The 14,418-nt window shown below is 41.4% G+C and overlaps 1 protein-coding gene across 3 annotated transcripts; it reads left to right on the forward strand.

Moving 5' to 3' along the window:
- Positions 1-169: 169 nt before the first annotated feature.
- LOC120048586 (zinc finger protein 3-like) lies at positions 170-8,670 on the forward strand. Of its 3 annotated transcripts, none has more exons than XM_038994673.1 (5): positions 170-265; positions 1,371-1,536; positions 3,292-3,407; positions 4,880-5,023; positions 6,706-8,670. In XM_038994673.1, the coding sequence occupies exons 2-5, from the start codon at positions 1,389-1,391 to the stop codon at positions 7,549-7,551; spliced, it is 1,254 nt and encodes a 417-aa protein (XP_038850601.1). In that variant the 5' UTR covers positions 170-265; positions 1,371-1,388; the 3' UTR covers positions 7,552-8,670. The 3 variants fall into 3 exon arrangements, with proteins under 3 accessions (XP_038850601.1, XP_038850600.1, XP_038850602.1); XM_038994672.1 differs by lacking the exon at positions 170-265 and adding an exon at positions 276-515; XM_038994674.1 differs by lacking the exon at positions 170-265 and adding an exon at positions 553-1,226.
- Positions 8,671-14,418: the final 5,748 nt, after the last annotated feature.

Consider the following 14,418-nt stretch of genomic DNA (forward strand, 5'->3'; position numbering starts at 1 on the left):
TTGGTCCACCTGCTGCTCAAGGTAAATTTTTTCACCGGAGTTATTCATCAAATCTCTAGCAACAAACAGCGAATTAATTCGATGATTTACCAAATCAACTGCACCCAAGCATAGACAAACACGTGTATGCATTTGCTCAAGTTAAGGAGAAAGAGAAGAGAAGCATTCAAAATGGAATTGTATTGTTGAAGACCAAAATATTGCCCTTGTCACGTGACAAGGGGCAATTCAATTTCCACATTCACTGTACTGGAAGCGGTTTGAGGTAGGTGGCTAACGGCTTGTTCGCAATTCATGTTTAGCTGTAACGTTAGTTTGCTAATATCGTTTAAGACTTATGACTACATATTTACCATATCATGGTGGGGCAGTTGGTTTCCGTGAACTAAACTTCCGTAATATACTAAATTGTTAATTCTCCGTTTTGAATTGTTAGCCAGCCAGCTAATGTAGCTAGCTTGGTTGTTATTCGAACTTGGTGTTAGCTCAGCAAACCATTGATGGAGAAGACTAAGGTAAAGACACAACTGACTGTTAAACCGTCTGGCAAGAACCTAAAACTGACCCCTAAACATTTTATTTTTTATAAATTCGTAACGAAAATATCGGGCTGTGTAACATGCGTGTCGGTGTAGCTAATGGTTGGAAAAGGCTATCGTTTGTCTAACAGGAGTTTCGCGAAGTCCTATTTAGACAAACGTTAACATTAGTACAAATGTAACATGTCTATCGTCTTTGGCATAGTGTATACATTAAATACATCTAGCTAAAATATAACTACCGTTGCTTCACTTTGTGAAAATTATAATCTGTTTCTGAGGAAACTCGCAATCTATCCTTCTAATGTCGACTAACCTGCTACCGTTAGCTGATATGGGCATCCTTCTCACCGTTAGCTAACTTTAGGGCCTTGTTGGTTTGGGAGCCTATTTCAGCTAACGTTAGAGCCTTGAGCTGCTAGCTGTGCATGTTTTAACGTTCTTATTTCTAACTTTTGCAAGCAAATTAAAGCTATAAAATCAATTATGGGCATTTAACTAGCTGTAGTTAATGTTAGTGAACAGCTGGCTATGTAGTTAACTAGTCAAGAACTTAGTTCGCAACTAACATCGAATTAGCCAGCCAGCCATAAAGTCAGTGAACCCTTTTTTATTTTTTAGCATTCAGTCCAAATAAGTAGGATTTAATTGAGATACGCCTGTGTACAAGACTTAGTTATTTAAAATGTAAGTAAATGTCTGTCATAACTTTTATCTAGTTTGCAATGTAATAATTTATTATTAGCTATATTAAAGCCCATCTGGCTACATTACATAGTAATGTACCTCCCTGGTTGGCTAACTCGATCATCTTATGTTTAAACTTTTCAGGACATCCAGTCTCCCACGATGGACTCAGACATACTGAATATAGAGGAGATAGTGATGGGGAAGGGGCCACCAGATCCCCCTGCAGAACTGACCACTGAGAAACCAGCAGAACCCTACAAACCCATCTCCTCCTTCAAAGCACCGCCTCCACCCACCATTCAACCATGTGAGTTGGGTGGCAGTTATTTATTTTTGTTGAAATTGTATTTTTATTGCAGAAAAAACAGTATACATACAAAAGTATACAAACAGACAATGTTAACAACATATGCTTTGGGGTACAAGAAATTACTTATTATACAAAGACCTTAAAAGATGCACACATATTGGGTGTAGAGTTTAACTGGCATAAATACTCAGCGCGTGAGTTTCAAGTTCGGGGAAGATAGTATACACCATAAAAATGCACCTTTTATCATAAAAGCATTACATGCATAATTGCACTTTTGAAAATTGTGTTTTCCTGCTAATGGAACATTTGAGCTTATAACCTACTGCTGTGTGCGCATTGCTGCGCTTATAATGTGAAGAAATAGCCTAATAGTTTATCAACATTTTATGCCGTTCTCATCTCTTGCGTCAGGCGCATTGCTTGAAACAGGTTTTTTGATGCTAGTGTTTGTATTAATTTGGGATCTATTGCATCCCACAACTGTCCCAGGCTGTTAGGAATATGTATTTCTCGCACAGAATAGAATAGGTCAACTTTTGTAGTATGGGTGATAATCGATTGACATAGGCTAGTGCGTTTGCTGTTCGTTAGGCCTACTCATCTTGTTGGCTGACAAAGTAAATTTGGACAGTTCTTCCAATATCTTCAATATGCACTTCGGAATTGGATAAGGACACGCACAGTTGCCTCCGACGTGTCTGACGTCACTTTTAGCCTGTGAGAAAGACCTGATCACGTGACGGAGAGCGAGTGAGAGGTGCTTCGGCACACAGCCGGCAGAAGGGAATTATAATTATTATATTCAGCCCAAGGGCACAAAGGCCACTGTCCGCAAAAGGCATGGATTATTTTAGGGGGCATTTCGGCCACACAGAGGATGCAGCTGGGAAATTCGAGGCATTATCAAGTGCTTGTCAAATTGTGAATGAGAGACTGATGAAGTGTGTACAGCCTTGCCAAATAAACTAAGCAGAGCTCATGCCTTTCGTGCAACTTTAAAAAATATATATATATAATAATAATCTTTACTTGCATCATGTAGCCAAGAATGTATTAAAAATCAAAACACAACCCAACATTTGTCACAACTAAAGTTACATTACTCTAAATTTATCATATAGGAGTGCCTGTGTATAATCTTTTCTTTTTTTTTTTACTGTTCAACACAGTAGTCGCATGTGCGCAATCTCTCAAATAATTTGGAGAAAATATCCTTTCAATTTTGTTCAGCTATTTTCAATTGTATTCTGAATACTATAAAATAATGCCATGGAATTCTAAGCAAATCCTTTCTCCCAAATGATCTAGTGTAGCCCACAGCCATATGGCATAACCAGATCAGGGCCTAACATAAGGACAACTCTGAGTATGATATTCTGTTCTTCTGAACTAGACTACATTTTTTCATGTTTCTTTAGACCTGTCTAAAATAAATAATGGTTTTGTGATATTACATGGATTTGTTACACTTAAAAAAAAAATATATATATATATATATTTTAAATGTAGTTGTTCCACAGGTCTGCATCAGTGGCTTGTATGAGATGCTAAATGTGTTTGTTAATTAACAGTCAATTACTGAGATCTTCAGTCATTTGCTTGCTAATCATCGTCTGACAAAATGTAATGACCGTCACAGCCATACTCATAGACAAATACAGATTTTCTTTGGGTTGAATGAAATCAATCTGGTAGGTAGGGAAGGCAATACATATTCAGCTGTCATATCGCTGACCCCTCTTCTCACAGACCAGCATGAGAACCTGCAGTGTTTCCAGTGCTTCATCACTTTCTGTAACTCCAAAGCTAAGGAGAGGCACATGAAGAAGAGCCATCGTGAGGAGTACAAGCAGCAGCTCCAGCAGGTATGCTACTACACAACCCGTCTAACAATTAAAAACTTTGTAGATGGTATTACCTACTGAAGCCCCGTTTTTACCTTAAAATGTTTTCTGTCATATCATAAGCTTCAGACCAACATACAGTTGTTGTCGGAAGATTACATACACTTATGTTGGAGTCATTAAAACTTGTTTTTCAACCACTCCACAATTTTTTTGTTAACAAACTATAGTTTTAGCAAGTCGGTTAGGACATCTACTTTGTGCATGACACAAGTCATTTTTCCAACAATTGTTTACAGACAGATTATTTCACTTAGAATTCACTGTATCACAATTCCAGTGGGTCAGAAGTTTACATACACTAAGTTGACTGTGCTTTTAAACAACTTGGAAAATTCCAGAAAAGGATGTCATGGCTTTAGAAGCTTCTGATAGGCTAATTGACATAATTTGAGTCAATTGAAGGTGTACCTGTGGATGTACTTCAAGGCCTACCCTCAAACTCAGTGCTTTTTTGCTTGACAATATTGGAAAATCCAAAAGAAATCAGCCAAACCTCAGGGGGAAAAAATTGTTGACTTCCACAAGTCTGGTTCATCCTTGGGAGCAATTTCCAAATACCTGAAGGTACCACGTTCATCTGTACAAAAAATAGTACGCAATTATAAACACCATGGGACCACGCAGCCGTCATACCGCTCAGGAAGGAGACGCATTCTGTCTCTTAGAGATGAACGTACTTTGGTGCGAAAGTGCAAATCAGCAAAGGACCTTGTGAAGATGCTGGAGGAAACAGGTACAAAAGTATCTATATCCACAGTAAAACGAGTCCTATATCGACATAACCTGAAAGGCCGCTCGACAAGGAAGCCACTGCTCCAAAACCGCCATAAAACCAGACTACAGTTTGCAAATGCACATGGGGACAAAGTGGGTACTTTTTGGATAAATGTCCTCTGGTCTGATGAAACAAAAATAGAACTGTTTGGCCATAATGAACCCTGTTATGTTTGGAGGAAAAAGGAGTAGGCTTGCAAGCCGAAGAACACCATCCCAACCGTGAAGCACGGGGGGTGGCAGCATCATGTTGGGGGGTGAAATGAAACATTTGACCCAAGTTAAACAATTTAAAGGCAATGCTACCAAATACTAATTGAGTGTATGTAAACTTCTGACCCACTGGGACTGTGATGAAAGAAATAAAAGCTGAAATAAATCATTATCTCTACTATTATTCTGACATTTCACATTCTTAAAATAAAGTGGTGATCCTAACTGACCTAAGACAGGGAATTTTTACTAGGATTAAATGTCAGCCAAATCCATTGAAACAAAATGTCACAATTCCTAAGGTGTGTGTGTAAACTTCCGACTTAAACTGTAAATGCTTATTTCCAGACTAGACCAGTAGGAATTTGCGGTGCCCCCCCCCCCCCCCCCCCCCAATTTAGCAAACGCATAACATAATTTATGCACGTCTATTTTCTTCCCAGGGAGATACTCTGTTCACCTGCTATGTGTGTGACCGTACCTTTCCGTCCTCGGAGGAGCTGACCCAGCACCAGGGCTCACACAACAAGGAGGACAAGCCCTTCAAGTGTCCCCACTGCCAGGAGAGCTTCCGTACCTTCTCTGAGGTGAGTGCAGAACAGTGACAGGGGTTCTGAACCAATATAAGGTGTTTTTATCGTCAGATACACCGGATAGGTGCAGTGAAATGTGTTGATATACAGGGTCAGCCATAGTACGGAGCCCCTAGAGAAAATAAGGTTTAAGTGCCTTGCTCAAGGGCACATCGACAGTTTTTACCTTGTCTGCTCGGGTATTCGAATCAGCAACCTTTTACTTACTAACCCAACACTCTAACCGCTAGGCTACTTACCACCCAGGCTACATTAACGCTTGCCCAGGGCAATAAAACATTTTCAAGCAAGGAGATTATAGATTGAAATTGTCCAAATGGACAATTAAAGAAATCACAATCAAACAATTAGGCTACTCTGATCAGAATTGGATATGATGTGTTTCTCACTGTCCTCCCAATCTATGCAGAGTGCATCCGAGTATAATTATTGTAGTCCTGTGTTGACGGGCATGCGGGGTCTTTCAATCATGCAGTCGCGAGATGCGTTTTGATCAAAGTGCACATTTGTTGATATTCATTGCTAGTTAGTGAGTTATTTGCCCAGTTAGGGCAAATTTTTGGTCAGAAATGAAAATCCTGGAAAGGTCATGGTGTGTACATCACATGCGTGTGTGTCAGTGGGTTGTTGTCATAGAGGGAGAGACAGATGTTTGCGCAGCAGGTAAAATAATAACAGACAAACTAATTGCCAATTCAGAACATTGTGTACTATAGCTGGTTCTCGCTAACTATTTAGCTATTAGCATGTATTCATGTTCGATGTCCTAAAATAACTTTCCACTGGCACTCGTGTATAACCGTAAATTGTCGACAGTTCAGTTGATATGGGTGCGCAGTTGATGAAACCAATGCTGCCTACTCCGTTTGTAATACCGTCTTGACCTCAAAATTGGCTAGGATTCTCTATTCAATACTGGCCATGAAATTCTGACAAAGTAATAAGAAAAAGTTATTGACTAGTAACTCCAATGCTGTCAACATTTCTTTGAACACTGAATATTTTAACCTTACAAATAGTTAAACATCTTAGTTAGCTACCTCTCCCACCTTAGCCATTTGATCCCCGGCACATTGAGTGAGGGAGTTATTTTATAAAGATATCAAAGTATTTGGTTGTAATTGTAATGTTGTAGGGTGGCCAATTATCCTCCTGGAGAGCTACTTGGGAGTGCAGGCTTTTGCTCCAGCCCTGCTTGAACACACCACATTGTAAAACATCAGCTACTCAACAGGACCTTGACTCTGGTGTGTTTGACCAGGGTTGGATCAAAAGCCTGCACACCCAGTAGCTCTCCAGATGGAGGGTTGACGGACCATATTTTATACAGTAGCCTTTTATATCAGTGCAGTATTTTACTTTGTGGGGGTTATGTGCCTTTGCTCAAGGCCACTAGGAGGAGATGTAGTACATGGGATCCGAGACCAGCAGCCTTCTATTGTCAATACTAGTGTTGATAATTAATGTTATTTTGTGAAGTGGTTCCTTGCATCACTCAACAGTTTTCAGTCACCTTTTTGGCCCATGGTGTTACAGATCCTTTTTTTTTGCGACACAAGCTTTCAGACAAGTAAAAACGCAGTCCTGCTTGTGGCTAGAACAGTTAATGTCAATCACTAGACTCTTCCCTCAGCCTTGACTCACATTTCCGTTCTGTTCACTCTGTTCCCCCTCAGCTGACGACCCACAGGAGACAGGTCTGTCCAGAGAGGCAATTTGTGTGTAAGGACTGCAGTGAGACCTTCCGCAGCCCTGCCCTCCTTCGTACCCACCGCTTGGCCCAGCACCCCCGTCCAGAGGCAGAAGTGGATGAGCCAGATGACCCTACCAAGACCCACCGCTGTGGGAAGTGCAACCGGGGCTTCGAGACCGAGTCTGAGCTAATAATGCACCAGGAGAACCACGCCGGTGACCAGCACTGCAACGGCAGCGCTTCGCCTGCCAAGAAGCGCGGACGGCCCTTTAAAGCAGAGGACGCAACGGTCGGAGAGAAGAAAGGGAAGAGGAGAAAGAAGAAGGAAGAGGGCACAGAGGAGGTGGAGACTGGAAACAATGCAGAGGAGGCTGCAGCAGCTCCGGCTGAGACCAAGGGGAAAGCAGCAGCAGCAGGGGGTGGCAGGCGGGGCCGTCCTAAAGCAGCAGCAGGCGAGGAGGCCGGAGAAGACGACAGTGAAGCCCCAGCAGAGGAGAAGAAACTCAAAGCGGCTCCCGCTCCCCCCAAGCAGCACCCCTGCCCTGAGTGTGAGCTCACTTTCCCTGCCCTGGCCCAGCTCCGCACCCACAAGAAGGAAAAGCACACCCCACGTAAGGCCCACCCCTGCGAGGAGTGTGAGGAGAGCTTTGCCCGTCCCGAGCAGCTAGAAGCCCACAAGAACCGGGCACACACCAAGGGGCGTTACGCCTGCCCTACCTGTGGCAAGAGCTTTGGCCGAGAGAGCAATCTGAAGGGCCACCAGCAGAGCAGCCACCCAGAGGAGGAGGAGGAGGAGAAGCAAGAGGCGGCGGGCCGCAGCAAGAGATAATGGGGAAGGGGGGTTTTCTGTAAAGTGATTGGGGAGGGAGACGAAGTATCAGAGGGGTTTTAAAGAATTTGAATTTGGTCAAGGGTTTTTGTTGGTTTGAGGTTGGGTGTGAAATGTAGATCATAAGTTTGAGGTGTTTTTAGAATGTGAGGAATTTCTTGCAGGATTTTTAACAGGTGGCCTGAGGCATCCCACTGATTGTTCAGCATTTGTCATTTTTGGATTGTTAGGATGTTCAAGGCACACATCACACTTGGAGTGACTGACTTACTAACCAAAAGATGTAAGCCTTTGTTAAACCCATCTGTTTCTTATCTGGACTAAGAACGACAATAATTAGTTTTGGGCATTGTGTTTGTTCCCTCTGTTTTGATTATCTTTAAATGATGATCATGAGAATTTAGTTACTGGTTTTACATTATTTTTAGAGGTGTATGTAAATTGGCTTTCATGCTGTCTGACATGGAGCTTTTCTTGTTTGTTTTATGATTTTTATATTGCTAAGTACGTTTTCTGTAGTAGAAGATGAAATGCAACCACCGTGCATTTTATAAAACCTGTTGGATATTTACTTTTTGACAAAGATTATTGTGATAAGTGAACCATGGATTGTAATGTTTGGGAGTTACATAACGTCTCTTAGAAATTGCATCTATTTATATACGGTTTCTGGTTCATGTAGTGGTGAATTATGATTAACTTCTAAATTGTACTGCTATTGTTAAATGTGCAGGGTATAATAGATATCAGTGTATTTATCCTCTTAAGTTCGTTTGGTTTAGGCCCAATGGTTCTTCTTTGGTGTTATGCATGGATTTTAACATGATGTCATCCTAAACAATGGTTGTAATGAAGACTAATAGTCAATGACTCGAATTAGGATAATCCTGCCACCAGCTACGCCTTGTCACCTATATTTCTGATTTGTTATACTTAATTTAAATGTCATAAATATTCTAATGAACTTTACATAAATTATTTGATTTAAGTTTGGCATGATGACGGAATGACCAGAGGCCTGAATGGACCTTTTCTTGTTTTCATTGTTCTCCCCATGTAACATGCCTGGACACTGCCAATATGTAATAAAGGTGCCCCGAGGGCTGCTACAGAATGATACATTTGTCTGTTTGCCTTTCAATGTGTCTTTCCTTACCCGCACTTTTTATTAATTTGTGCTTGTGACGTCACCCGCTATTGCCTAGCAGCTGTAACTACAGACAGACGATTATCAATTAAATTCTGAATGAAAACATTCTTAAAGGTAGTAAATAGGCCCCCCAAAAAATCACTGACCATAAATCAACCAACGGGAGACAAATCTTTCTGCGGACAATCCCAAACGTAATCCCTTACCTAGCGCAGGTAATTGAATAAGTGGACAGGCTATTTGTAGAGTATGATAGATAAACGAAAAAAATGAATCTAAATTAAATATAGGGTTTTTGCCGTCGCGCAAGGAGTAATTAAGACGACAGCAGATGCCCTGTACCGATAGCAAGATGAACATAATTTAGTTTACTACGCCCTCTGCTGTTTAAAATAAAGTTTTGCGTTTCTAAAATAAAGTTACCTTTGAGTTGCTTTTTTGCGTTATCAAAATGGATCTACGCTTAAAGTATCTTGTTCCCCTGTTTCAGGTGTTCTCAATCACCCAGCTTCAATACCATATTCGACCTTAGGGCTGGATACATTTAGAGATGCCACCAAAAAACAGGGAGACCTGGGTTTGATTTTACAGGTATTTTGCATCTTTATTGCACAGCTCTCTGTCTTCCTTTTATGCCAGGGACTTGCACATCATTTTATGAATGCCCACTATGAGCTGCTTGAACTGGGGATTTCTAGGCAATTTTTCCAAAGTTTTGTTTTTGCTGATTTGATGTCCCTGTCATATTTTTTTTGTTCTGCCTACCAGGAAATCCCACTGCTCCACAATCCTCTACATCTCTTGAGGAAGAGCCATTGGACCTGAGTCCAAAGAAGATCTACTGCCGTAACTGTGGCTGGAGAGATTCCCTTAGAAATTTGTCCTTCTGTGTCCAGTGCCTTGTGGTCCTTAGGGATCTTGTTCTGAACCTCTCCGTTGACATGAAACCAAACCTGAGTCAAACGACTGCTGAGCCCACCTGGGATATTCCACTTCAGCTCCCCTCTCCTGACGCCATAGATCTGGGCTACTCCTCGTTCTCCTTTCCACCATCCCTGGAGGCAAGCCAGAGTGTCTTCCAGACCCCTGAGCCTGATGTGGTGTCCCCGGGTCCCTTGCTGTGCCGATTCTGCCAAGAAACTTTTGCTCTGCCTATTCTTCTGCACCATCATGTCAAGGAAAGGCACCTTCATCCATGCAACATGTGTTGCCGCATATTCAAGAATGACATGCTCCTCATCAGACACCAGGTCAACATGCACAGTTTAGCTCTGCCTTGCCATCCTCGACCTGCCTTCTCCAAACGTGGCCCAGGCCGGCCTAAAGGCGTTGCTCATATGCTGCTGAAACCCTACACCCGCCCCAAACCTACTCATGTCTGCCAGGCCTGCTCTCGAGAGTTCTGGTCACCTGGCGTGCTCCACAAACACAAGTGCAACCCTCGGCTGGTCCAGTGTACCACCTGTGGGGGCTATTTCGGCAGCCATCATTTGTTCTGCAAGCACAAAAGCCAGAACCTCTGCAGCAATTCCTGGAGGGCCATAGGGAAGGCAATGGCTCAGGCAGCAGCTCAGGCAGCACACAGAGCAAACTCAACAAACCCACAGAGGGAGAGTTCAGGTGCCACCTTCCAGATCTTGGAGATAAACTTCACCCCTCATCACAGTGACTCTTCATTACACTCAAGCAATGAGGAGGAGGAGCTGCAGAGTATGGATCGTTCAGGCGCAGAATCCCCTTCTACATAGTCTTGTCAGGACTGCATATCATAATCTTAACTTTTTTTATTGTAGCATTTTGTTCAGAAAACAGGAGGCACATACTGTTTTTAAAAGATGTTGAGAATATGTGAAATCATAATTTTATAGACACATCCCAAAAAATAATAAAAAATATGTTCTGCCATTAAATATCCCCCTTGTAGTTTTATGCTTTTTCACACTCAGTGCAACGTTCCATTCACAGGTCAGGCAGGTAGCCTAGTGGTTAAGAGTGTTGTCCAGTAACTGAAAGTTCGTTGGTTCGAATCCTGAGCCCACTAGGTGAAAAATCTGCCAATGTGCCATTGAGCAAGGCCCTTTACCCCAATTTCTCCTGTAAGTCGCTCTGGATAAGAGCCTCTTCTTAATAAAGAATCAAATATTATTTGTTATTGTAATACCCCTCCACGACAGTAAGTGTCATTAAGTGTGTAAAGTGCCGGATGTTTTTGTCCCACTGTTGTAGAAGACGGAAGCAGATCGGTCGCGGTTTGTGAGTGATTCAATTACAACAAATTGTGTGTTACAAAATAAATTAAACATACGTTTTAATCAGTATTTAGGCTAGATAGTAACATTGTGCAACAAGCGTTATACAGTATCACAGATCAGTCACATAAGATAGTTTCTGGATATTTTTCGGACAGTGAAGAGCGCATGCCTCCATGGCCACAAGGTGTTTCTGTCCAGGTGGAGCATCTGAAAATTAGCCATCTTCACTGTTGCAATCAGAACTGAGGTGATCTGCGGAAGTCCATATGTCGTCATAATTTACCTGCTTATTCTGTCAATGGTTATAGTAGTTAGGTAGTTTTTATTGACGTTGGGCATTTTTGCGCTTATGATTTTAATTCGGTTTGCTAAGTGACTAGCTACCGTTAGCTAGCTACAACTCAAAGTTAATATGGTGAATGTTGTCGTCACAGTCAGTGCGTTCATGTATTCAGCTCGCTCACTGCACTTGCTTGAATATGGCTAGTTACTTTTTCTATATTTCAGAATCAGTGTCAAACATACATTGTCTTAGCTGTTTTCTGACGTTTTCTGCCAACATTAGCATAAAAGCATTCAACATTTTGTTTTGTAATGACAGTTACTTTTAGTGACACGAATTGTATTATGGTCTGGTCTTACTGTACATAATTCTGATGGCTTTTGTCCTGATCCTGAAATGGTGGCATTAGAGAATTATATCAATGGATTGTGTTTGTCTCACAGGTACCATGTCAGACTTCACCATCGATATCCAGCTGACAGAACTAGGGTTCCCTGACATCTTGCAGCCCAGAGAAACAACCTGTGTGAAGGAGACACCATCGCCTTCGGCCTCTAACAATATCTCCCCTGGATCCCTGGCTAACCTCCAAACCCCCAGTTCCTCGCTGCCTCCTGCTGCACTCACCCCTACAGCTGTGGACCCAGAACTGGTCGGTGTAGATCAGCTGGTTTCTGTAGACTCACAGACTGCTTCTACAGTTCAGCAGGTTGCCTCACAGGCTGGCCCTCACATTACAGTAACCCCAAATCCCTCTGGGCCCCCTGAGACACTGACAATACTCTGCCCACCCCCTCCTTCTACACACAAACCCGTGGCAGTGCCACACACTTCACGGCCTGTTAGTCCCATATTGCTACCCAAGAGTTTAGTAAGTGGTCAAAGCAATAGCCTTCACCAAAACCCCAAAATAACTAAAACTGTCCTGATATCTGTGTCTCGTGTTGAAACTGGTACTGTGTTGACTACTGTACCAGCTACTTCCACTCCCCCTGTTGAACACTTAAGAACCATTGAGAATGATTCCGAGCTGCCACTGGCAGACCAGACTGCAATGTTTCAGACCACTCCAAAACCTGTAAACACAGGGAAGCTAGGAAGGACGGTCACTGATAAAGCTGAGGAAGAAGAACCTGGTGAAAAAATAGGAGGGAAAGGTGTTTTCGATGATGGGAAAGTGCAAGGACCGAAAGAGAAAGTAGCAGAAGTTGCAAAGAGTTTAGAGGAGGATTCTGAGGAAACAGATGACAGTGAGGTTTCTGAGAATGAGGATGATGACGAAGAGGAAGAGGAGGAGGAGGAACTGGACCCAGGTAGGCTACAGCTCTCAAATCATAATACCTTATTGTCAAACAACATTTTTTAGCCTTATTGTCAAACAATTTTTTTTTAGCTTAAAACAGTTGTAAGTTCACATACGTTAATGTACACGTCTATGCTTATTTCCTATTCATGTTGTTTGTTAAAGCTCCCAAACAGTCATTCTGATTCCATTGTAAAATAGCCTTTTGAGTGACTAAAACATCAACTGTAATATTTTTTCCCTGATTAAAAATGCTAAAAATGTGTCAAACTACCAGGAAGTCTGAAAATGCAGGCTGAGTGAGGTGAGGAGCTCACCTTGAGTAAAGTCAAGCAACATGTTTGCAGTGAGATTATCTCAAGCAAATTTGCTGATGCTAAAAGCAACTAAAACAACATTGAAATTGCATGCAACATTCAATTCTGTCATACATCACATAATGGTTTCACACCAAAAAATTATCCAACTGTTTGGTTATGTAACAGCATCCATATCGAAAAAATGTTGGCTGTATAATTTAGCTAGCTAGCCCAAAAGGAATTGTCAGCACTGTTTATCAGGTGAGCTAGCTAGTTCTTCTTGGACAATTTCAGTTTCAATTTCAGTTCACTTTACAGGGGGAGGTCTGGGTACTTTTCATTACATATAGTACTTTCAGAAAATATTCATACCCCTTGACTTTTTCCTCATTTTGTTGTATTACAAAGTGGGATTAAAATGGATTTCATTGTAATTTTTTGTCAAAAATGTTTGATGGAAAATAAAACACTATCTTGATTAGATATGTATTCAACCCCCTGAGTCAATACATGTTAGTCACCTTTGGCAGCGATTAAAGAGCTTTGTCTCTAAGAGCTTTGCACACCTGGATTGTACAATATTTGCCCATTTATTCTTAAAAAAATATTCTGTGTCAAATTGGTTGTTGATCATTGCTAGACAGCCATTTTCAAGTCTTGCCATTGATTCTCAAGACGGTTTTAGGTCAAAACTGTAACTAGGCCACCCAAGAACATTCAATGTTGTTTTGGTAAGCAACTCGTGTGTATTTGGCCTTGAGTTTTAGGTAATTGTCCAACTGGAGGATGAATTTGTCTTCCAGTGTCTGTTGGAAAGCAAACTGAACCATGTATTCCTCTAGGAAATATGCCTGTGCTTAGCTCTATTCCGTTTCTTTTTATCTTAAAAAAAATACCGTCCCCAGTCCTTTCCGTTGACAAGCATACCCATAACATGATGCAGCCACCACCATGCTTGAAAATGTGAGGAGTGGTACTCAGTGATGTGTTGTGTTGGATTTTCCCCAAACATAACGCTTTGTATTGAGATAAAAAAAATAACATTTCTTAGCCAAATTTTTTGCAGTATTACTTAAGTGCCTTATTGCAAACAGGAAGCCTGTATTCTGTACAGGCTTTGTTCTTTTCACTGTCATTTATCAAATAAAATTGTATTAGTCACATGCGCCAAATACAACAGACCTTACAGTGAAACGCTTACTTGCGAGCCCCTAAACATCAATGCAGTTTAAAAAAATATGGATAAGAAATAAAAGTAACAAGTAATTAAAGAGCAGCAGTAAAATAAAAATAGTGAGACTATATACTGTGCAGGGGGGTACCGGTACAGAGTCAATGTGCGGGGGCACCGGTTAGTTGAGGTAATATGTACAGTCGTGGCCAAAAGTTTTGAGAATGACACAAATATTAATTTCCACAAAGTTTGCTGCTTCAGTGTCTTTAGATATTTTTGTCAGATGTTACTATGGAATACTGAAGTATAATTACAAGCATTTCATAAGTGTCAGACTTTTATTGAAAATTACATGAAGTTGATGCAAAGAGTAAATATTTGCAGTGTTGACCCTTCTTTTTCAAGA

This window comes from Salvelinus namaycush, chromosome 5 (genome assembly GCF_016432855.1).
Source record: "Salvelinus namaycush isolate Seneca chromosome 5, SaNama_1.0, whole genome shotgun sequence".
Classification (NCBI taxonomy): domain Eukaryota; kingdom Metazoa; phylum Chordata; class Actinopteri; order Salmoniformes; family Salmonidae; genus Salvelinus; species Salvelinus namaycush.